A 24,115-nucleotide genomic window follows, 5' to 3' on the forward strand; every position below is an offset into this window, starting at 1 on the left:
AAAAGAAAAAATAGCATGTGACTTGTTTTAAAGCATATCCTTTTCTTTTCTTATATATCTTCTATCGCCCGAGAAGCTTTCACCGAAAATACTATTACCGGTGAAGCAATTAATAATAAACCCCCAATTGTTATGAAATCTTCACAATAAACTAAATAATTTCATTGATTTGGAAACAGTTCACAAAATACACAGGTGTTTTCCAAACATTGAATATTTTAGCAATGGCTAACAGCCAGAGCACAACAAAGATAGCGGTTTTATTCTCATATAAAAGAGCTATGGTCACTTGTTCTATGTCATGCTAAGCGTAGAAACCATGTGATCTTTTTGGAAAGTCTTATTCAGCCTCGCAGTAGACACAAAAAATGTTGCTACAAGATCGACATAACCTCCCCAAGATTGTGTCTCAACTCTTTCACTCGTGTTGCTTTGAGTTTTTAAAGGTCTGATATAATACTCTTCTTTACCTCTTTATGTTCCATCATCATCATCATTATAATTACACAAAAAATACGGAGAATGTACAGCAACGAAAGTTCATATTAACCTGTGTTAATTGAATTCAATAATGGATAACACATCTTATGTTGAACCAAACATAGAAACTAATAGGCAACAAATCATAACACATTTGAAGAAGAAATTACCTTAATTCTGAAAATCAACTCTGTTTATTTCTTGATACAGTATTGATAATGGTAAAAAGGGAAAAAAGTTTACAAAAATAACAACTAGATAGGAAATAGAATAAACAACTCAAGGATCCAATAAGGTATAATGAGAGGAGTGAGAAACAGGGCAAAACAGACATTAAATTGCTTAACTATAAACTACTACTCAGCAAAAACCAGAAAAACAGTGCAAATTAATAAATTATAACCAAGGACACTCCTAAAGGGACCCTCATCTGTTCCCAATGAAGAACCATAACTTGCAGAAGTCACACATTACCATTTTATTCAGAGGATTTTCCTTTGGCTCAGGGCGAGGCCCCATTTCCAAGCCATTGGAATCACCATACATAAGATAGACCACCGTGTTCTTGACCACCAATTCATGATCAAAAGTCACAAAAATCTCCACCTTATCTCCTGATCCTAAATTTGATATGATTTCCTCCCAGTCTTTACCATTAAATGAAATTACTGAGCCATGCTTGTGTATCTGTAATGTACACTTTGTGTAATTAGCAATTACGATACTTCTAAAACATTCGGTTGCCACGATTTCAGGGGTTGATAAATAAACAACACACAAAGTCATTCCCTTCAAGTCACAATCTTGAGGCACAGTAAAAGAAACAGAATTTCCCTCACCCATATGGCAAAACCAGTAAGGATGGTTGTCACCTGGAAGAGAAACATCACAAGACTCGCTGTTTTCCAATCCCTATATACCAGCAGATCAAAAGCTTAGTCATGTATGTAATTTTTCTATTAAAATGATCACCTACAGTCATTATTTTATCATTCCAAATTGCAAACATTGGGTCTTTTATTCGTATTACAATGTATTCCTTCAATTAGTCACCTCAATTTGATCAGTCAAGTATTTATAAATGAAACATTGCTACAATAAAAATAACAGGTTCATAAAAGATGAGTTATGTAGTTTACTTTAGATGGTGTATTAGGATCATTTCATGTTGTCTTAACTAATTACTAAAGTGAATGTTGAAGGTATGTACACAGGAAAGTAAGAGCTAGAGAAGGAACCTCGGAAACTCTATCGTTGAGAGTGTTGAAGAATTCATCGTAACTTCCAACACCAATCAAAGAAAACCTCAACTGATGCTTTGAAATTCTTGACTCTGTAGAATCTACATCGTGGTGGAAAAGAATTGTTTTTACTTGCTTAGATAGTTGAAACTCTGTGTGACATTGAACCAAAACACTTCGAATATTTGCAAGCCCACCAAGCAATGGCGTAAGATCGCTCCAATTAATATTCTCCATACCCATGTAACAGGGACTGATATAAGATTGGGGATTCATTGTTGGTGACAACCAAGTTCGAATGATAGGAGTAAAAATATTATCTGACAATCCTTCAAGTCCACGTAGGGATATATATGCAACGCTTTTTGAGCTGACAAGTGAATAGGGTACTTGTTTCACAGCTGTATTTTCAGCCATTAGAGTTATCAAGGATTCCATTTGCACTATATCTTCCTCCAATATGTCAATCTTGAAACAACCAGAGAGGATGAAAGTTCTTAAAGATTTCAACTTATATAGCTCTTTTGGGAGACTGCTTAGACTTGTGCAGCCTTTCAAATTTATTAGCAGTATATTGCGTAGGTCTCCGATGGATGGGTGTATCTTGCACAAACTTGGGCAATCTTTTAGAATGAGCCGTTCAAGACTTGGTAGTCTTGAAAAGTCTGGTGTTTCTCTTAAGTATTTGGAGTGACTAAGATTAAGGAATTTTAACCACTCTAAAACCTACAAGGATAGTTTTTTGGTGAAAAGATTTGGGAAGAAAGAAAAATACAATTAGTAACACCAATAGTACCATTTCTATTTGAATTAACCTATAAACTTTAAAAGAAAAGGTATGTAATAAATACCTGGGGTTGCTTCCAGACGAATTGAAGATGACTATGCTTTAAATCCAGTGCAATTACATTTTCCATATAAAAGTTGTTTGGAATGTAGTTAGAAGGAAATCCTTTCCAACAAATCCATTTTAGGTTTTTAGAAAGATACTCATAATCTCCAGCAAGTTGTACATGATCCAGTTGTAGCAATCTTAATCTATTCATTTTTTGAAAGCATGAGTTTCGAAGCAATCTCTGCTGGTTGAATGTAGTTTCAGGGACAATCCCTCAATAGCTTCTGTCCCCTGTGATGAAAATATCAATGAAAAACAATTCTGAAATATATGTTGACCGATGATACTTAATGTTGGGTCTAACAAGTTCGCAACACATGCATTCCACTTTAAAAGAAAACAATTTCAAAAGATGTTTCAAAATCATATAAAAAATGTTCTTACAGTATTATTTTTCAGTACGTATTTTATATCATCCTGGAACCATAATCGACTCCTTTTCTCCGCTTCCTCTGGGCAGCTTTGACGAACAATTTCTTTTCCAATGTCATGTAGCAAAGGATGCATTTGAAGTTTGTTGTTCCTTTCAACTTTTACGAGGCCAAGTCGTAGGAGAACTTCTATCGGATAATTACCAAGTAGTCCACAGTCATTTAGTATTTCTGTAACATAGCCTCTCTCTTTACCAATAAAGAAACAACATACATCAAGAAATATATTCTTTTCCATGTCAGTTAAATCATCAAAAGTTATTTTCAATATTTCTTGAACTTTATCGATGGGAATTTGTGACGATATACTTTCCCATTCTACCATTATCCTATCATATAAAGAAGAACCAAGGACTTCAAGAGCTAATGGTAGTCCTCCACAATAAGCAACCGTGTTTCTTGCAACTTCCCCGAACTCTTTTCTTGGTTTTGGTTCTCTAAAGGCATGCCAACTAAAAAGTTCAAGGGACTCATTTTTGTTCATAACATCCATTTTATAAACATAATTAACTTTGAATCGGTTCAGCAAGCGAACATATCTAGTCGTAATGATTATCACAGTTCCTTGACCGAACCATTCACGATTCTTGCATAAATATTCTAATTGGCCAAACTCATTCACATCATCAAACACAATGAGCAACTTTCTTCCAGAAAGTTCATGGTCGACCATAGTTCTTCTACTCCTAACGTCTGGCACCTTGAACTTTAGGACGTTATGAAGGAGTTGCGAACGAATATTTGTTTTATATGCTGTATCCCAAGATAATAATCTAATTCTTTCGGTAAAACTCTTACCAATGAATTCACGATAAATTCGATTGTAGATGGCTTTGGCTATGGTTGTTTTCCCTGATCCTCGCATTCCACATATCCCTATCATACACACTTTTGTAGATTGACTTTCAATACATTTAACCACGTCTTCCACGCGGGAGTCTATTCCAACAGGAAATGGGGTAATCAACAAGTCTTTATAGTCCAAAAATGTCTTCACGTCACTAACAATTCGCTCTACAAGTTGAGCATCATGCCTTCAAGAGCAATGATAATGTGTTAACAAAATTAAATCACAACCTTAACATATGCCTCATTCACTCTCAAACCAAAAAAAAAAAAAAGTAGGAATGATTCATTTGCTTACTCGAAATATCTGACATCCCAACCAGTGGAATCTGAAGCTGTGGTGAGTGCACGGCTCCACCTGGACAACACATGTTCCACTTGTTCTCCTGAATAGCTTTTTTCTGCAGTTTCTTGCAACGCTTTTCCAAAATCACTCACCTGATCCCGTACATCCAATGGATCAACATCGTAAAACACGTGCAAAACTATTTGGCCAAATGTTTGGAGGCATTCAATGATTTCTTCAAGCTCAAGAAGACAGCTGCTAGATTCAGCGTATGTTTTGGAGAAAACGATTATTGCAATCTTAGAGGCTGCTATTGCTCGCATGTGCTCTTTCAGCTCCAGTTCCTTCGGCAGACTCTCCTCGTTAATAAAAGTTTTGACTTGAGCTTCTAAAAGGGCATAATAGAGATGAGAAATGAACTTTTTACCGATGTCTTCTCCCCAAAAGTTGATGAACACATCGTATATGAAATGGGGTCCTGATTTTAAGAAAGATGAAGATGATGAAGATGATGACGAAGAAGAGAACTCCATCGAAGGACTTGAAGTCAACTTTTCACAGGTACAGCAATAATGTTAAAGATTAATATGTTTCTCGAAGTGCATTATGGTCCATCCCCATAGTCGCTTAATATTTCTGTCACCTTCACCTGAATAACACTCTAGGGTCGCTGAAATTATTTACTTTTCGATTTCAAATAAAAATTTTAAATAACTTTTTTCTATTATAATATTTTCGGTGTTAAATTAAGACTGTTAAAGAAATTCTAATATTCTATCAAAACTATTAAAAAGATTTAGAAAAGGACAAACTTAAATAATATTTAATTAAGATTTTAAAGAAAAACAATTGATGTTGTGTGGAATTCATAGTTTTTTGGTTTCTTTATTTTTTCATTCTAACACAAAAGGATGGCTACCATTGAAAATTGGTTTAATCGATTAAAGCGCTTAGCTCTAGAATAAATATATTTCCAGAATACATATTAAATTTATAATGGAAGGTTTATCTCGGGTTTCTTAGGTGATTTTTCATATAAGTTTTTTTTTTATGTCTCTTGTAATGCCGAGAATTTATCATTTTTTAATTAAGGTTAAATATGTTTTTAACTCTTAATTTTGTCTGTCAATTTTAGAACTGTATGAATTTAGTTTTTTTTATACTAAATTTTACTAACTATATTTGACATTTCAAATGTGTTTCTTAGTTAACGTTGAACTGAAAATGTATCAAACATCGTAAGTAATTCAAATGTTATCACGAAACACATTTGAATTATCAAATAAACCTAAAAGAAAAATTCTTAAAAGGACCAAATTCACACGATTCTAAAGTTGAAGGAGTGGATTTAAATAAAATTTTGAAGAGATACTAATTCTAATTTTTCCTAAATTTAAAGGACCACAGACATATTTAACACTTATAATTACGTCAAAAACTACCGTTAGTTAACAAACTGATACAAGCCATTTTAAACCCATCGATTCTCCATCTTTAAGCATGATTGCGATTAATGAATGTTTGATAATATAATGCAGAGGTACTAAATTCTAATGTTAAACAATAAAACCAGGCAGCATAATACAGGAGCAGTTTGAACATTTACACAAGTTTCAACAACAAATTTAATTAAAATAAATGGAACATAATGTATCAAGAGTAAGACAAGTTAAATTCTGATAAAAAAAATTCCGTTGTTCACATTACATTTTTACTTAAATTATAAATTGTAGGTATAAAAATATTTACCAAAGCTAAGTACTTAAACTTAGAGGAATCATGATATCCTCTTTAGAAGTTGTTCCTGCACATGGGATTTTATTTCAAAATAATAATAATAATAATAATAAAACAATAATAATCATCATTATCATTATCATTATCTACCCTAAAGTGCTTTGTTAGGTGATTTTTTTATCTCATTTTTGTTTACTTTATTGGGTTGTGATGCAGTGACAAAGAGTTTATCGTTTTTTAATTAAGTGAAAAGCTATTTAAAAAATAAGACTGTGGAAGCGCGTTAAGACCACCATCTCATAACCTTTTTTACTTTAGCTTTCAAAATTTAGAACAACTAACACCCACCACTATGAATCATAGAAAAGAAAATATTACACCAATAGCTATGTCCTTTTTCAGATTATAATCTGTATTTTTAAAATTACATATAACTTTCCTTTTGCTTTTAAAAGCATCTCTCTTTTTAAATTATGCACATATCCCTTTACGCTTTAAAAGCACAGGACATGCACCTCTTCCACATTACACATATATCTCGGACAGAGGTAATTATAATAACGAACGAACGAAGTAGAAAGTATAAATACAATTTAGAAGAACATTGAACACGTCAATTTATTTTTAATCAATTTACATAACGTTGTGTCAATATCATTTTTAAAACTCATACTACTACATCTCAGATGCACTTTGCAGTCATAATCTCCTTGTTTTAAACCCTAGTTAGAGTTAAATGTTTCTCCCCGACGATATCTATTTTTATTTTTATACATGTCATTTTATTCTTATTTTTATGTCCGTGTAGTTTTAAAATTGTTTCTAGTTTATGCTAAAATTGGTCAAGTGACGGTACCCGCTTACCTAACCCTTCCGGTTTTAATCATCGGCTCTAATACCAATCATCGACTCTGATACCACTTGTTAGATTTACAAAGGAGATTTTACTGGAGAGATACAACACCAATGAGACCTGAGTCCAATCATATAGGCATTAACACCACTCTCAACCCAAAAGGTGATGAGTTTATGGGTCTTTATTCTTATATAGTGCTCTACTTTCTCATTCCTATCTAATATGAGACTAAAACTCACACTTGGATTCCTAACAATGATGACATCAAAATATATCGTTAGTTTTAAAATAAAATTTGACATATTTATAAATTAAAGACAAAGTGATATATTTGTGAGCACAAACATAAAAGTAAAATTACATTGAACACTAAAAAAACTATATTTTTTATTAGCCATTTCAATTTAGCGGTTTAAGAAACTATTAGAAATATTTTTATTTCTCTTAATTATTTTTAGCTGGCACAACTTTTTGATTTTCGCAAGGTTTAACTACTATTATAGTTCTTGTTTTGATTCAATTTGGTCTCTCTTTTTTTTATGCGTTCAATTTGTTTGTATTTTGCTAAGTTGGGTTCAATTTGATCCTTTTCCTTGACACCGTTTAAATTGATAATGCAACATTGTATAGGATGACATTGTTTATGTTACATGGATCATTTTTTATTACATGGCCCTGTAATGAATGTAATGTTTATTGTATTTTGAAATGAAATTGGTGATAAAAGGGGAATTAGGGTTTGGGAAATAAATTGGTACGAGTTTTGTCATGACAAGATTTAAATGAAGTTGTAAGATAGTGTCATGGACCTTTAGAGAATGGAGATAATAATCCCAACATTCACAGGATTATGTAGCAATTCTAGTGCCTCTACCAACTAAGAAGTAGAAAGTATAAATACAATTTAAAAGAACATTGAACATCTCAATTTATTTTTAATCAATTTACATAAGTGCCTCTACCAGTCTACTTCCGCTTGGCGGGACCACCCTTGCCGCCAGGTGCCACGTGATTCCAATGGCCACTACCACTATTTTGAGTCCCTATCGCTTGACAGCCCGTCCCGCGTCGTCAGGCGCCATACCAGTAACGCAAGTGCTACTTGTTTTTGGCACTTTTGAACATGTTCTAACGAACCCCAATCATACAACACACAATTCATAGCACAATACAATTATCCAGTCATAACCCTATGACTGAATTACAATTCACACATCCATTTTACCAACATTTCACAATTAGAAACATGCCTTTCCTCAATTTATTTTGCATTCACCATAAACTTATTCTCGTACCAAGTAAAGCATACTTCACTAGATTTGCACCCAACATTCACAATAAGCACTTCATGATAGTAAAGAACAGGCAATGAACCACATCACAATTAAGGCAAAAAAACACATGGCTTTTACATGCATATAATCCCAACTTCTATCTCTTCACACCTTTAATTAATTATCTTACATTCCAATATTTCTTGGGTCTTTCACATGAAACCCATCGCCAAGTAGAATCAGTGTGCTCATATGCACCTGATGTGTCGCCTAGCGGCAATTTAGGTACCGACAAGTGAGGCATACCAAGCCTGGGTCTTTCCCAAATTTTTCTGGACCTGTGCGAACCCCGAAGCCCCCAATCATCCATTGAACACAGGTTTTGGTACATTTGTAGAGTTTCATATAATTGGTAGGGTTCATGTTTGCTCCATTAAAATCATTTTCTTGAAAACAGCGCACCGACCATAATCACAGATCATGTTTATTCATCCCCAATCCCAACATGAACCCAAATTCCCTAATCATGCAAGATTCATACAATTTTCATAAATTATAACACTCTCACATATTTAATCATTCTGCCAATCATGCAATAATACACATAGATTCATTCTAGGCATCACAAACATCATAAAAATGCAAGAAACCAAAAAATTGGGAAAGCCAATTCGCGCTGGCGGCAACACACATAACCGCCACGCGATTCATAAAGAAACCTAAAAACTGGGTTCTGGAGCATGCGTTGCCTGGCGGGTCACACATGATCGCTAGGCGATTTCCAAAAATTCCAGAAACATGAACAAATTATGTAGAAATTGGTTCAGAGAAAGGCTTTCATACATCAACATACCACGTAATTGCATATACCTGTATCAAAACATAAAATGGCAGCTCCTCTAACATGTTCCTTCCTAGCTGCCCTCTAACGGCTAGGGTTTTCTGCTCCTTCACATTCATGCTAAAAGAATTTTTGGTAAGAAAAGGAAATTTAATTCATGTCTACCAAGGTTCGAACGCACAACCCTGCCAATGTCAAATTAATGCACAACCATTTAACCAATTCATGTTTTATGATATTTTCTATACATCTAGGAATTTATAATCACTCATCATGATCAATCATATCATAAAAATAATATAATCAAAATAACACACAATTGACATACAAAGGCCTCAAACCCAAGTCCTTTCAACATAACCAAGTATTCTTAACCACTTAAGATAGTAGTATTCCACGTCATAAAAGTCAACATTAAATGCCATAAAGACTTCCATTACCCGTATTTATTAAATAATTATTTATTTAATTATTTAAATTACTCGGGTCTTACAAGATCCACGCCTAAGAAGAAATGGTTGGTCCCTCACCTTCACCTATCCGCTCAATCACTTTTGAGATCACATTTTGCTTCAACTAAAAACCCCAATTTTCCATATTCAACTTCAATATGTCTTCTTTAAAATACCCTAAATATAAAATTAGGTTTAATTATTAAAACCTAATTTTTCATGTTAGTAATTTGTTTTAGTAAATTGGTCACTATTCACGTAGACATAATCATGCTAAGTCACTATTCCCTTAACATTATTTAGGCAATTTTAACAAAAAGGGCATGAATGATACCATTTTTCGAAAATGGGGACGTAATTGGTACTTATAAAAATAGAGGGACCAAATTAATATTTTCGACCAAAAATGGGGACCAAAGACATAATTAAACCTTTAATCTATTTATAATCTTCAATTTTTCCTCTTTATTTAAAATTCAATTAGATGTTCTAGTTGTTAAAATGCTTCAACAAATCTTTCGAGTTTTAAAAGCTACATTTAGATATTTTATTTTAGGGTTAAATATGTTTTTGGTCTCTTAACTTCCGTTCAAAATTGGTATTAGTCTCTTTCCAACAACTTTGGCCTAATTTAGTCCCTCAGCTTTAGAGATATGTGAATTTAGTCCTTTTAACCAGATTTTGTTAAGTTTAATTGACATTTTAAATGTGTTTTTTGGCTAACGTTGGAGTAAAAATGTGTCAAACGTTGTAAACAATTGAGATGTTATCAAGAAACACATTTGAAACATTAACTAAACTTAACAACATTTGGTAAAAAGGAATAAATTCACACATTTCTAAAGTTGAGGAACTAAATTGGGCAAAGTTTTAAAGAGAGACTAATTCCAATTTTCACTAAAAACTAAAGGGCCAAAGTCATATTGATACCATTTTCCTTCCATCTACTCCAGATTTTCTAAAATTAAGATTAAATTTAGTTTTAAAGGTGACCAAATAGAATTCATTGTAATAATAAGGGGTCTAATTGAAACATCGAATCTAATTGAACTATATTGAACATTTAGAAGACGTATAATTAAAGTTTATTTTGATAAAAAGGACTAAATTGAACTTTAATAATAAATTGAAGGAAAAATTAAGTAACTAAACCACTACAACAATGTTGATATTTAGCTTCCAAAAATAGTGTCGGCTGTCATGGGGACGCAAAGGGCTTCGACTTAACCAATGTTGATATTTATGTGAATTTATTAAAAGGAAATCAGTCCTATAAATTCTTTTGACCTTCTCGTCGGCTTAGCCGATGCATCACTCGAAAATTAAGAACGTCGGATAGCCGACACATACTACACTTAATTAAAAGAAAAAAAAATGATTAGGTCAAGTTATCAGGTGGCTTTTACTTCTGCCAATTTCCCCCTTTTCCAATTTCACTTTTGCATTCTTTTGTTTCTGCCAATACAGGGTTTTTTTCCCTTCTCCACGAGTGTCAGAGCCAGCCTCCCTTAAGTGCCAAAACGAGCCTCCCTTTTGTGTTTTCGTTATCCCCCTTTCTGCCACGAGTTGGAGTTCGTTTTCCCTAATTTTGCCACATTTCCTTAGCAAGTGAGCTTCAATGGCGACGACGAAGTTAGCAAGTGAGCAAGAAATTTGTTTCCCCTTCCTCTGCGTCGAGTTTCAATGGCACAAGTTATCTCCTTCTCCTTCATCTACGCCTCCAAATGTAAAGCAGCACTTTGAGTGAACAACGTTGTGATTCTGCTTTGATTCTATGCAACAGGAGAGGTGATTGTGATGCTCGGTTGGGAGGCGATTGAAAGGCTTGCGAGATGAAGGGGTTCGCGATTTTGTTCGAAGTAGTAGGAGGGTTTGTGAAGAGGTAAGTGATTGAAGCCCTTGCTTTGTTGATTGATAAATAGTTGCTTTGGACCGAGGATGAAATTATTGATTTTGTAATGTTTTTCATTACTAAGAAATATCTCTATTAAAGGCTAAATATCATATGTGTTGCTGTTAATCGCATAATCCATCTTCTTCTAACTTCCCATATCAACAACAAGAGCCTTTCCATGACCAAATCTCAAACTCTTTATGTTTTCATGTAAGCAGAAATATCTATTGAGTAATGATATAGTTGAATGAGGCACAATATATGCTCAATCTCAGACATCAAATATTTAACTGATTCAAGCTATATTTATGGATTTCTTTTCAATAAATGCTTTTTTTTTTTTTCTGTTATGGTTTGTGACCCCTTTGATAAAAGATGATGATAACTGCACACTCCATATACACATTGAATTCACTGTCAACATTAATTGAATTGACTTTAGTGCAATTATCTTTTTTCTTATCCATGTCTCTTTTCATATCCCTTTCCCTGCATTCATAAGTTTTAAAATTGTTCCCCATATTTTTCAGAAAGAAATTCAATCAATTAGAAATAGCTAGAGCATAAAGCACTTTTAACTAATCGTAATATAATGAAATGAATGAGTAATTAGTAATTTATTATTTAGTTTTTGCTTTGGGTTGATTACGTTATTGATTAGTTTTTGCTTTGGACCAAGTGTGATACTTGAATGCTTGGCATTACTTTGATAGAGTGTGATATGCATTGTAAAAAAAGAGGAAAATGTTGATTGTAATGTGACTGTAATGACAATGGCAGTAGACTTGTCTTATTTTGATCTTAGATTTATGGACTTTGTATAACTTGTAATTTGATCTCATTTATGTCACAATATTCTTAACTTTGTTTGCAAATTTTTGGATGTGCTTGGATGTGGCCTTTAAGATGCTTGAAATGATACTGGATTTCGGGATTGTTGTTTGAATGCAGGTTTTTGAACTGGATGCAGTCTCTGGGATGTGCCTGGAAACAAATATTTATTTTCAAAATTCGTAGACATTTGCGTCGGCCAAGCCCTCGCTAAGCTGACACCAACAATTTAATTTAAATAGTTTCATCAGCTGAGCCCACGCTACACCCACTCAAAGCTATTTTAAACTTTTTTTTTTATTTCCATTTTGTGTTGACTTAGCCCATGCAAAAAAAATGATTCTTATATTCTGATGTGTTTTCTTCGATTAAGCCGACGCGAATTGAGCCACAAATCTTCGTCGGCTCTTGACCGATGCAAATAGCCTTTGAGTCCAGGAAAATGGCGTGGTACACCACACCGTCACTGGGCCGACGTAAACTTCCTCCTAGCGTCGGTTTTGGCTTCGTAGCGTCCTTTTTGGGCCGACGCCAAAATGCTACATTCTTGTAGTGAACCTTGTTATATGGAATTAGTCTGTTAGTGCATTCAACAAATAAAGAAACCACATCACTGTTCAAAATCATGATAAAAGTTAATTCACTTTGGAAAACCACATAAAAGTGACTATATATGTTTGTATTTTGTTCAGAACAATGATAATTTATTTATTTAAAATATGAAATTAAATAAATGGTTAAGTTGAGTTTCACAAGTTCTGGCTAGGATGTCAAAAAAATCCATACCTATGGGCATGCGCAGATAAAACCCACAACGGATAGAAAATGGATATCGGTGAGTAACGAATACGAGTATTTTTATACCTGCTTGTTAACGGGGCGGGTACGGGTATCATAGTGTACATGTTGATACCTGTACCCGCTATACTCTCATTTAAATTAAAAAAAAAAACTTATTAAAACATTAACACATTGATTTTGAATGGATTATTTTTTATCAATTAATTTTAAAAAATCTCAATTTATTTGTAAATTGTCATTCAACACTATTTAAATGGATCATTTTCACTTTGTTTGAAATTTATAAATGTTAAGTATTAAATTTATAAATGGGTTAAAATTTGTTATTAAATATTAAACTTTTCTTTTGTAAATATCCACGGGTATCCGTGAATATCTATGGATATTAAAAACATATGCAGGTACCCGCATACCGGATACCTGCATGGATGTGGATATAAATATGGGACGAATATTAATTATATTTATTCAGTAGGTAGGATACACGAGAACTATTACTTGTCCTGTTGACATCCCTAGTTTTATCCCTTCTGAAGTTCCACATCGATGAAAGTGTGGACTCCGGAGATGAGATACGAAGGTGGAGTGTCTCCTCTGAAGTTCAGAAACACATCGTATCGTATCTTCAATGAGTCTAATGATTGTAATTCTGTAGCAAGAAATAAACACAGTTTATTTTCGATATTGTGTTCTTGATTGCCTATTAGTTTTTGTGGTTGGTTCAACACAACTGTTATATTATTAGGATAGCTCCGTACCCTCGTACCTTAACTGAAATGAATGAACACACTTCAATATCATCTTACATTACTTATGCTCATCCTCTACGTCTTAGTAATAATAAAATTATTACTATAGTAAAGACCATTTACAGGAACAACTTTTTCGAGATATAAAATTTAAAGTAAAAATATGCTTTATTTAGTCAGTCAGTTTAAAGATATAAAATGTTGTCATGATTGTAATAACTATAATCTGGGATTCAATTTGAGTATATGATATTTGGTAAGCGTCTTTATAAACATTTGAAGCTTTTAATTATTTCTCTGTTTTTCTTTTAATGCTGTTAGATTTCTGTGAGGATAGGTTGGTTTAAAAGTTCACGTTAGCGTTTTGTACTTATTTAAAAATGAAAAAAAAAATTATTTGACATCATTTGACAGCTTTTACAAAGATAAGATATTTTTAATAAAAGTTAATTTTTATATTTTAAAAGGAAAAAAAATGAATAATAATGAGAATTATTGTCAAATGGCAGTAAAAAAAGATGTGATATCAAAATATATATGTCCTGTAAAATCCGTGTAGAGAGAACATAAGAATGGTTAAAATAATACCTTTGCTATAAGGAAAATGATGGAATAGATCTTGTAGTGTCTACCTTTGCTACCTTTACTCACACTTAACCCTTCCATCCAATGCTTTATCCAACCTCTTAATAATCCACCTTCTTAATGCTCACAAAAGCAAGGTAGGAGAAAATGTGTTTTGTCTTCAATACTTACAACACTGTAAAGTCTCTTGCATTATCACCTTCTTTGTGCATATTGTCTTTTCTTCTCTTACTCTAATATTTATCTCTTCCTTCATACACAGGTTCAAGTCCTAATTATAAATATCCTTTTACACAAAACCATTTATACATTATAAGCTTCAATTTGTTCAAATTAACATAATCATTGCACTTGACAGTGCTATTTTTTTTTAAATGCAGAAACAACTTATTTGAACAATATATATAAAGAACCATTGATTGTAAGGAACGTGAAGCAGTCAATACTTTTACAATATCCTAAACATAGTGACTATTTTATTAATCAATAATATTTTATTTTGTAAATTGATATATAAATTGGCTAATAACCTTTGAAGGAAACCATGCAAACTTAACCATTTCAGTTAACTTGAATCAGAATCTTACGTTCAATGTTCTTGATGTTTCTCTGACAGCGCATGTTTGAAATCTTCATCAACCAAAAGATGATTGTTCCTCGCAGGTTCCTTTTTCTTGAAAAATCACAAACAATTTTTATTCCCATTATTTGTAGTAGAGGATGCATTCCAACTTTGTTATTTTTTTCAACTTTTATGAGGCTACGCTCTATGAGAAGTCTTATTCCCCTGTCAGGGTCTACTCCACAGACATTTAGGATCTTCGTGACATAGGTTATGTCTTTACCAACAAAGAAACAACATACATCAAGGAATAAATCTTTTTCCGATTGATTAAGTAAGCCATCGAAGCTTATTTTCAATATTTGTAGAACTTCATGCGGGGGAATACTTTCTAATCTTGACAATACTTTATTCCATTCTTCTTTCGGCCTTTCATATAAACAAGATCCAATGACTTCAAGAGATAGAGGTAATCCTCCACAGTAATCAACTATCATTTTTGCAAGGAAATGACATTCCTCTTTTGGTTTTGCTTCTCTAAATGCGTGCCAACTAAGAAGCTCAACGGACTCGTCTGGGTTCATTTTGTTTATCTGAAAAACAGAAAAAAAATGTATGTCTACTACTACATCTCTTGTTGTAATGATTATTACAGATCCTTCACTGAAGAATGGCCAAAGGGCCGGACCATACCTAGTCTCCTCTAAATAAGAAAAATAATGATCATCCACATCGTCAAGAACAATGAGCACCCTTTTCCTGAGCCTTTCTCGAATCATATTTCCTCTCGTCCCCTTAACGCTATGTATATCTGTTTTTAGAACACTAGAAAGAAGTTGCTTTTTTAAATGAGCATGCCCTCTTGTTTGAGTAACTTGTGCAACATCTTCAATGAAAATTTTATCTGTGAATGTACCATGAATTTGATTATAGATGGCTTTCGCAAGTGTTGTTTTACCTGATCCTCCCATTCCACATATCCCTATCCTGCAAACATCCCTGGATTCATTTTTTATAATTTGAATCACTTCTTCCATACGGGATTGTAATCCAACTGGAAAATTAGTAGCAGACAAGACTGCTAAATTAAGAACGCTCTTAACAATTTTGTCCACTAGTTCAGCATCACTCCTTCAAGTTCAATAGAAATTATAAAAAAGTCATGTATAACAAAAATTAAAATACAAGCTTAAAATATGGTTATTGAGTGAGCGGGTGATTTACCTGTAATTGCTCCCATCCCATCCAAAGAAATTTGCAGCTTTGGTGAGTGCGTGGCTCCACCTTGACATGCCATGCTGCAGTTGTTGTCTTGAGAATGTTTTGTGTGCAGTTGCTTTGAAGGCTTCACCAAAATCACCCTTCTGAAGACGTACATCAGATGGCTGAATTTCGTAATATATGGGCAGAACATGTCGGGAATAAGTTTCTTGCCATTTGATGATTTGTTGGAGCTGATGAAGACACCAAGCAGATTGAGAATAGGTTTTGGAGAAAACAACAATTGCTACCCGACACAGATTGAGAATAGGTTGTTGGATTTGCCTGCCCTTCACTGCATTCTCCTCGTGAAGGAAAGTTGTGAGCCCAGCAATAGAGAGAGCATAATCGAGATGAGAAACAAATTTTCTTCGGATGTCTTCTCCTGTGAAGTTGATGAGAACATCGTACATCCCTGGGAGTTTTGAAGTTGAAGAGTCGAATTCCATGGGAGGAAGTGCTACCGTGATGAAGTTGTTTGTTGGAAACGCAATAATGCAACACAGTCAAGAGTTGACTCACTTCTTGTACAGACGCCAATATTCAAAGATTAATATTTTTTAATAGTCGTTGGAGCGTTAAGACGACGCAGAACCCCTTTTATTTAGTCATTTAAGAAACTAGCACATTACCCGTGCAATGCAAGAGGCTATTTAAAAACAAAGTATTATTTATTATATAAATTTATGCTAATTAAAATTTAATAAAAAATAATATGAATATTTTATTTTGTAAAATTGAATAATAATATTTTATTACTTTTTGCATAAAATATATTTAAATTATATATATTTATATTTTTTAATAAAATGTACTTTTCACACAATAATAAAATTAATTAAATAAAGAAAGTAATTTTAATAATTAATACAAATTTATGTATATTACTTTTACAAATAATATCTTATAATGATACCTTTTCCTAAATATTTGGTTATAAACTAATTTTTAAAATACATAATTATAAAATATGAAATGATGTTTCTTTCTATTTCTATATTAATTGAAGTTATCAACTATTATTACGGTAACATACTTTTGCATCCTTCTTTAAACGATGTCTAAATAATTTTAATTTAAAATTTGATTATGCATCACAATAAGAAAAACTCTTACTCTTCTAAATGTTTGAACAAAAACATTATGTTTATCAATATTTTTTCTTTTGACGATTTATCAAACGTGGATTATTGTAATTCAGACATATATAATATGTGATGATAGTTTTGGACAACGTAGGCAACATAATGCATGAAATTGAATATAATAGATATCAATTCTAGAGTTAAATATATGTTTGGTTCCATAAATTTCATTGATAATTGGAATTTGTTCCTCCTTCAAACTTTGACCCAATTTAGTTTTGAAACTTTAGAAATAGTGGATTTCATCATTTTAACCAAATTTTATTAAGTTTATTTAACGTTTCAAACGCATCTTGTTGACCATTTCAAAAACATCTAACTTAGAAATCATAATTTAGTCATTTTAACCAAATTTTGTTAAGTTAATTTGACATTTCAAACACAAGTTGACCTTTTCAAAAACATCGGGCTCAGTGGCAGATCTTGACTAATATTTTTGGGGAGTCAATATAACAATCAAAATTGATATGTTTAATTATTGTCACTAAGACAAAGATAATGAATATATAATTTAGTATAATCGTAACTATATAAAGAAATAATAATTATTGTCATTTGTTCTTTCATATTATTGAACTCATCAATAATTGGACATAACTAAAATTTTCAGTGATTTCTTTTTCAATGTAAATAAATAAATTGTCAACAAAAAATTCACCTTCCATCTTTATTGAGCAATCTTGTTTTGATAATCTTCATTACAAAAAACAATTTTTCTATTATAGTAATGGCTCACTTGTAATTCTCTGAACTTTAAGAAAAAAAATTATAATGCACAATTGAGTCAGTAATATCATGGTTCAAAATATATGCGAAAAAGTTGAATTTATCTTGTTTTCATCTTCACACAGCTTCCCCTTTTATAATTTTTAAAATATGAATTTGTTCTTTTATTCTTCACCAATATATATATATATATATATATATATATATTTTAAGATTAAGACTAAAGAATAATTTGTCATATCTAATAAAAAATTGAGACGTAAATACTAAAATAAAAATTTATGATAATCAAGTTACAATTAAAAATAATTTATGAAAAAATACATAATACAATATTTTTTTTCTATATTCCTAAAAATGAATATACAAAAAGCTCGTTAGATAAAAAATAATTTTAACTATCGAAATAATATTTAATTTTCAAGTAAGATAATTTTTTTTTTCAAGAATGGAAGAGAACATATAAGAGATAAGAGTATATGTAACCATTATTTTTCTCTTTAAAAAAAAATAAGTAAAAGTAAAAGTGAAAGATAAGAATAATATGTGAAAAACTAAGAAGACAAATTAAAAATATCTTAATAATTTTTTATATTCTTTATTATATTTGATTTCAAATTTTATTATCAATTAATATTAAATATTCTATTTTATAAATCAAATAAAAAAAAATTTATTTTATTTTTTTATTCTTAATATACTACACATAATTTAAAAAAGTTTAAATACTATACATAATTTAAAAAATTTCAAAATTTTTAATTACATAAATTATAAAATAAATCAAAAATTTTGGACATACATAAGTTAAAAAATTTTAACTACATAAATTAAAAAAAAAAATCAAAATTTTTGGGGGCCTTGGTCCTCCTGTTACTGTTATCCTCCGCCGCTGAACTGGTTAGCTTTTTCAATTACCCATACAGTATAATGAATATTTGACAAATAAATGCAATATAAATTTAATCACCAAAATACAAAATAAAATAAGAAAATAATTTAGACATTGAACTTGACTGAAATATACATTTAAACAATAACTGTTGAAAAAATGAAATAGAGAACACCTTAATCTAAACACTCCAAACCATGATCTAGAAATTGAACCTGACCGTAAAAAAAAATAAATTAAAATAGTAATGGTTGTAAAAACGAAAGAACACCTTAATCCAAACACTTCAAACCCTAATCCCAACACCTTGAAAATTAAAAAATTAGTGATTTCAATTTTGTAATCACCAAATAAATGAAAAGAAATGACGTAAATATAAATAGCATGCATTCTGATCTTACTTAAAACACCCATTTGAAACCATGGAAATAATGGAATTGGAGTAAGTGTTCACATTCTACTCATTCTGCTATGTGCTTGGTTAAGAACAAAGGTTAAGAAGAAAAAAACACAGTAATCTTTTGATGAAGCCTTCTGATTCATTTAAAAAGGCTGATTTGACATTCAGTTTATAGATGTTCCATACTTTTGCTAGAAACAACATTTATTTCTCAACTCTTTCTAAGGCAAACATCCCTCTCAATGGAATTGATTTCAACTCAACTTCTTAGAAAAATGTCCAAAAAAATCCAGTGACTTGTACAACAATTCCCATCTTTTCATTTCCTTAAAAGCTTTTTCTCGAAAGTAATCCCACTAGTTCCATGGAATTTCAATGCCAATCATGAAAAAAGCTGAAAAAAATAAAACACATTTGTTTGTTCACAAGGAAATGTTCAACGTTCTTATCATTTCCTTGTGAAAAGATAAAAGTTGCAAATAACTGATCCCTGTGTTGTATTATCAATTCTTCCAAGCCAAAAGTCGCAAATTAATGTACACATAAACCAAGTCTTCTATTATGAGTATTTCTTTTTAATGAGTGAATAAATTAATGTACACATAAACTTTCTAATAAATTTAAGAAAACCTAATTAATAAATGAAAGATGATATTTAAATTTATTTTTATGTGGGTTGTTTATATTAAAGATAATAATGTTAAAAAAAATAAAATAAAATGACCTGCCCCAATTCACATTACAATTTTCTTTATGAATCTAATGAGGGAATTTTTCTTTGGCTCACCATAGATCAGATACACAGCAGTGTTCTTAACCACCAATCCATGATCAAAAGCCACAAAAATCTCGATTTTGTCTCCGGATCCTAAATTTGACAATATGTCATGCCAATCTTCATCACTAAACGTAATTACTGTGCAATGGTTGTGTATATGTAATGTGCTCTTGGTGTAATTAACAATTAAGACAGTATTAAGTTCAGGTTCAATGATTTTGGAGGTTGATAAATAAACAACACAGAAAGCTATTCCCTTTATGTCACGATCCGGAGGCACAGTGAAAGAAACAGAATGTCCCTCACCCGTATAGGCCAACCAATAAGGATCGTTGTCACCTGGGAGACAAACATCACATGATTCACTACTTGCCAATACCTGTACCATGAGATTAAAAGGTTAGTCATTATTTTATCATTAGAAATTATAAATTGAACAATTATATTCAAACAACAATATAACATATTTAAGCCATGCCAATGGTAATTAATTTAAAAAAATCTGGTTAATAGTTTTGTTGAGTATATATCGAGTCCAGATCCTCTGCTGGTTTTTTTGGTGTTGTCCTCTACTGAGCATTAAAAATATACTGTGTTGGTATTTTAAATATCTTTTTAATATATTTTAAAATGTTTAAATTAGTGGTAATCAGTGTATTATGAAGGCCCAGTAGAGAAACAACACAAAAAACACAGCAGACAATTTAAATTCGTATATATAACCATCATGTCCTTAGGATTTAGAATGCATTTCTGTTTTCGTCTCATTCAGTTTATATATTTCTATGATCATTTGTGACCTATGGGAATAAAACAAGTGAAGCAAGAAAGTAGAAATCAATTTCCTACTACTTAGTACAAGCATGATGACTTGGTTAGGTGATTATACAAGCTAAGGGTGTTTGTAGTTTCTACTAGATACTTCATTAAGATAATTTTATGTTCTCTCAAATAATAGCTAAAATTACGGTGAAAGTAATAAACAAGAAAGGGAAAGCCAGAGAAGAACCTGAGACATGCTATCACTGACAGCATCGAAGATTTCTTTGTATCTTCTGACACCAATGAAGGAGGACCTGAAGTGGTGTTGTGAAATTACTGATTCTGTAATATTTACACCATATTCAACCAGTATAGTTTGTAGTTGGTTAGATAATTGAAACTCAGGGTCACACTGCACAAAAACACTTCGAAGATTGGCAAGGTTGCTGAAAGATGGTGCAATATCATCCCAATTATTATCCTCCATTTCCTTGAACGAATGGATATAAGAAAGGGGATTCATTGTTGATGACATCCGAGACCGAATGATAGAAGGTAAAAGATTACGTGACAGTCCCTCAAATCGGCGTAAGGATATATATCCAATGTTTTTTGAGCTTACAATTGAAAAAGGCACTTCTTTCACAGCTGTATTTTCAGTAACTAGAGTTATCAAAGACTCCATTTGCACTATATCTTTTTCCAATAGGTCAATCTTCGAACAACCAGAAACAATGAGAGTTTTTAAAGATTTCAACATATATATCTCTCTAGGGAGATTGTTTAGCCTTGGACAATCCTTCAAATTTAGCAGTGTAAGATTGTAGAGACATCCAATAGATTGGTGTACTTGGCGCAATCTTGGGCAATCTTTGAGAATGAGTTGTTCAAGACTTGGTAGCCCCGAAAAGTCAGGGGTTTTTCTCAGGTACTTGGAGTGACTAAGATTAAGGACTTTTAGCAAAGTCAAAACCTTCAAGAAGATGGTTTTTTGGATAAAATATTAGAAAAGAAATTGAAAAAATAAAGTAACTATAAGTGGAAACAAATACTATTTTTATTTTAAGGTGAGTCTTCAAAAGAAATGGCACGTAATAAAAACCTGGGGTTCTTTCCAGACGAACCGAAGAAGATTGTGTTTTATCTCAATGATAATTGCCTGATGCAGATAAAAGTCTTGAGGTAGGTATTCTGAAGGAAATCCTTGCAAACTGATCCATCTCTGAGAAAGGTTCTCAGAATTTCCTGTGCGTTTCGTCCATTTTGGTGGATCTCTTACCTGTAAAGGATAACGTTCGAATAAATCTCTTCCTGAAGGCAATCCCCGAATGACTTTTGCCCCCCGTGATGAAAAGAGCTAGGAAAATCAAATAAATTGTACATGAGAAAGCAAACACTTCTAAAAAGAAGTTTCAAAACAATAGGTAAAGAATGTTCTTACCATATTCTCTAGCAGGGTATATTTTCCATCGATATCAATCCACACTGGTTTAATCGACCCAAGCTCGTTTTCTAAAGAATTTTGAACAATAATTCGTCTTCCCATTTCTTGTAGCACAGGATGCATTGTAAGTTTGTTGTTCTTTTTAATTTTTATGAGGTGACGTTCTATGAGAACTCTTATTCCACTATCAGAGTCTACTCCACAGCCATTTAGGATCTTGGTGACATAGGCTCTGCTCGTACCAACAAAGAAACAACATACATCAAAGAATATATCTTTTTCCATTTGATTATGTAAACCATCGAAGCTTATTTCCAATATCTCTGAAAATTTATTTTCGGGAGTGTTGGGTAATCTTAAGAATACTCTGTTCCATTCTTCCTCCGTCTTTTCATATAAATAGCTTCCAATTACTTCAAGAGCTAGAGCTAGTCCTTCACAATAAGCAACTATTGTTTTCGCAAGGAAATGGAATTCCTCTGTTGGTCTTGCTTCTCTGAATGCGTGCCAACTAAGAAGCTCGAGGGACTCATTTGGGTTCATTAGATTTGTGTGAACAATAGGATGAACTTGTTTCGTAATCCAACTGTCTTCATTTCTTATAGTAAGGATTATTACAGTTCCTTCAGCGAAACATGAATTACTGTCCCGTAGTTCGATTGGACAATAATCATCCACATCGTCAAGTACAATGAGCAGCCTTTTCCGATAAAGTCTTTCCCGAATCATACTTTTCCCCATCTCATCGCTATGTATCTCCACCTTTGATTTGAGAACATCCGAAAGAAGCTGTTTTTGTAAATGAAGAATCCCTCTTCTTTCACTAACTTGTGCAATATCTTCAATGAAACTTTTTTCCATGAATGTACCTTCAATTTGATTATAAATAGCTTTGGCAAGGGTGGTTTTACCAGATCCTCCCTCTCCACATATCCCTATCCTACAAACTTCCGAGGATCTATCTTTTATAATTTGAATCACATCTTCCACGCGGGATTGTAATCCAACTGGAAATTTAGTAGCAGACAAGACTGGTAAATTAAGAATGCTTTTAACAATTGTGTCCACTAGTTCGGCATCACTCCTTCAAGTTCAATAGAAATTATAAAAGAAGTCATGTATAACCAAAATTGAAATACAAGCTTAAAATATGGTTATTGAATGAGTGGGTGATTTACCTGTAATTGCTCTCATCCCATCCAAAGAAATTTGCAGCTTGGGTGAGTGCATGGCTCCACCTAGACATGCCATGCTCCAATTGTGGTCTTGAAAATGTTTGGTGTGCAGTTGCTTTGAAGGCTTTTCCAAAATCACCCTTCTGAAGACGTACATCAGATGGCTGAATTTCGTAATATACGGGCAGAACATGTCGGGTATAAGTTTGGTGCCATTGAATGATTTGTTGAAGCTGATGAAGACACCAAGCAGATTGAGAATAGGTTTTGGTGAAAACAACAATTGCTACCCGACAGAGATTGAGAATAGGTTGTTGGATGTGCATTGGCTGCAATGCATTCTGGTGGTGTAGGAAAGTGGTGAGCCCATTAGCAGAGAGGACAGAATCGAGATGAGAAACAAATTTCTTGTGGATGTCTTCTCCAGTGAAGTTGATAAGCACATCAAACTTCCATTGGAGTTTGGATGTTGAGGAACCGAATTCCATGGAAGGAAATGAAGAGAAAGCAATAATGCAACACACACGTATACATGATTTACATACCCACCCATCAAAGAACCTTTGTTACTTTAGCCATTTAAAAAGTAAGACCACAATTGTGGAAGCGCGTTGGGACCAGCATCTCATAAACTTTTTTACTTTAGCTTTTAAAATTTAGACTAACTAAAACCCACCATTACGAATCATAGAAAAGAAAATATTACACTAATAGCCATCGGCACACGTAACACCCCCAATGCAACTTAATACAAACAAACAGTACCACCTGT

General features: G+C 32.5%; 4 protein-coding genes across 7 annotated transcripts; all 4 read right to left on the reverse strand.

Annotated features, from left to right (window-relative positions):
- Positions 1-646: 646 nt before the first annotated feature.
- LOC114166392 (disease resistance-like protein DSC2) lies at positions 647-4,811 on the reverse strand. Of its 2 annotated transcripts, XM_028051117.1 has the most exons (6): positions 4,192-4,811; positions 3,001-4,081; positions 2,573-2,847; positions 1,719-2,447; positions 1,320-1,392; positions 647-1,167 (listed from the first exon to the last, which is right to left on the reverse strand). In XM_028051117.1, exons 1-3 carry the CDS (start codon positions 4,710-4,712, stop codon positions 2,764-2,766), a joined length of 1,686 nt encoding a protein of 561 aa, XP_027906918.1. In that variant the 5' UTR covers positions 4,713-4,811; the 3' UTR covers positions 647-1,167; positions 1,320-1,392; positions 1,719-2,447; positions 2,573-2,763. The 2 variants fall into 2 exon arrangements, with proteins under 2 accessions (XP_027906918.1, XP_027906917.1); XM_028051116.1 differs by having other exon boundaries at positions 647-1,392.
- LOC114166987 lies at positions 907-2,159 on the reverse strand. Its single transcript, XM_028051876.1, has 2 exons — positions 1,719-2,159; positions 907-1,392 (listed from the first exon to the last, which is right to left on the reverse strand). Exons 1-2 carry the CDS (start codon positions 2,157-2,159, stop codon positions 907-909), a joined length of 927 nt encoding a protein of 308 aa, XP_027907677.1.
- A 9,421-nt stretch (positions 4,812-14,232) lies between the features above and the next one.
- Positions 14,233-16,561, reverse strand: LOC114166393 (disease resistance protein ADR2-like). Of its 2 annotated transcripts, XM_028051120.1 has the most exons (3): positions 15,986-16,560; positions 15,455-15,892; positions 14,233-15,354 (listed from the first exon to the last, which is right to left on the reverse strand). In XM_028051120.1, exons 1-3 carry the CDS (start codon positions 16,468-16,470, stop codon positions 15,351-15,353), a joined length of 927 nt encoding a protein of 308 aa, XP_027906921.1. In that variant the 5' UTR covers positions 16,471-16,560; the 3' UTR covers positions 14,233-15,350. The 2 variants fall into 2 exon arrangements, with proteins under 2 accessions (XP_027906921.1, XP_027906920.1); XM_028051119.1 differs by having other exon boundaries at positions 14,235-15,892; positions 15,986-16,561.
- Positions 16,562-19,683: 3,122 nt separating this feature from the next.
- Positions 19,684-23,886, reverse strand: LOC114166391 (TMV resistance protein N-like). 2 transcript variants are annotated; one of them, XM_028051115.1, is made up of 5 exons: positions 23,347-23,886; positions 22,166-23,252; positions 21,827-22,003; positions 20,972-21,697; positions 19,684-20,341 (listed from the first exon to the last, which is right to left on the reverse strand). In XM_028051115.1, exons 1-5 carry the CDS (start codon positions 23,829-23,831, stop codon positions 19,919-19,921), a joined length of 2,898 nt encoding a protein of 965 aa, XP_027906916.1. In that variant the 5' UTR covers positions 23,832-23,886; the 3' UTR covers positions 19,684-19,918. The 2 variants fall into 2 exon arrangements, with proteins under 2 accessions (XP_027906916.1, XP_027906915.1); XM_028051114.1 differs by having other exon boundaries at positions 19,687-20,341; positions 21,827-22,081.
- Positions 23,887-24,115: the final 229 nt, after the last annotated feature.

This window comes from Vigna unguiculata, chromosome 10 (assembly GCF_004118075.2).
Source record: "Vigna unguiculata cultivar IT97K-499-35 chromosome 10, ASM411807v1, whole genome shotgun sequence".
Classification (NCBI taxonomy): Eukaryota; Viridiplantae; Streptophyta; class Magnoliopsida; order Fabales; family Fabaceae; genus Vigna; species Vigna unguiculata.

Coding starts and splice junctions, on each gene's coding strand:
- LOC114166987 (XM_028051876.1), bottom strand. CDS start 2,159: ATGGAATCCTTGATAACTCTAATGGCTGAAAATACAGCTGTGAAACAA. Junction 1,393..1,718: donor TCAACGATAGAGTTTCCGAG/GTTCCTTCTCTA, acceptor GCTGGTATATAG/GGATTGGAAAACAGCGAGTC.
- LOC114166392 (XM_028051117.1), bottom strand. CDS start 4,712: ATGGAGTTCTCTTCTTCGTCATCATCTTCATCATCTTCATCTTTCTTA. Junction 4,082..4,191: donor TGGGATGTCAGATATTTCGA/GTAAGCAAATGA, acceptor TTGCTCTTGAAG/GCATGATGCTCAACTTGTAG. Junction 2,848..3,000: donor ACGTACTGAAAAATAATACT/GTAAGAACATTT, acceptor TTTTCATCACAG/GGGACAGAAGCTATTGAGGG.
- LOC114166393 (XM_028051119.1), bottom strand. CDS start 16,470: ATGGAATTCGACTCTTCAACTTCAAAACTCCCAGGGATGTACGATGTT. Junction 15,893..15,985: donor TGGGATGGGAGCAATTACAG/GTAAATCACCCG, acceptor TTGAACTTGAAG/GAGTGATGCTGAACTAGTGG.
- LOC114166391 (XM_028051114.1), bottom strand. CDS start 23,831: ATGGAATTCGGTTCCTCAACATCCAAACTCCAATGGAAGTTTGATGTG. Junction 23,253..23,346: donor TGGGATGAGAGCAATTACAG/GTAAATCACCCA, acceptor TTGAACTTGAAG/GAGTGATGCCGAACTAGTGG. Junction 21,698..21,826: donor TCGTCTGGAAAGAACCCCAG/GTTTTTATTACG, acceptor ATCTTCTTGAAG/GTTTTGACTTTGCTAAAAGT.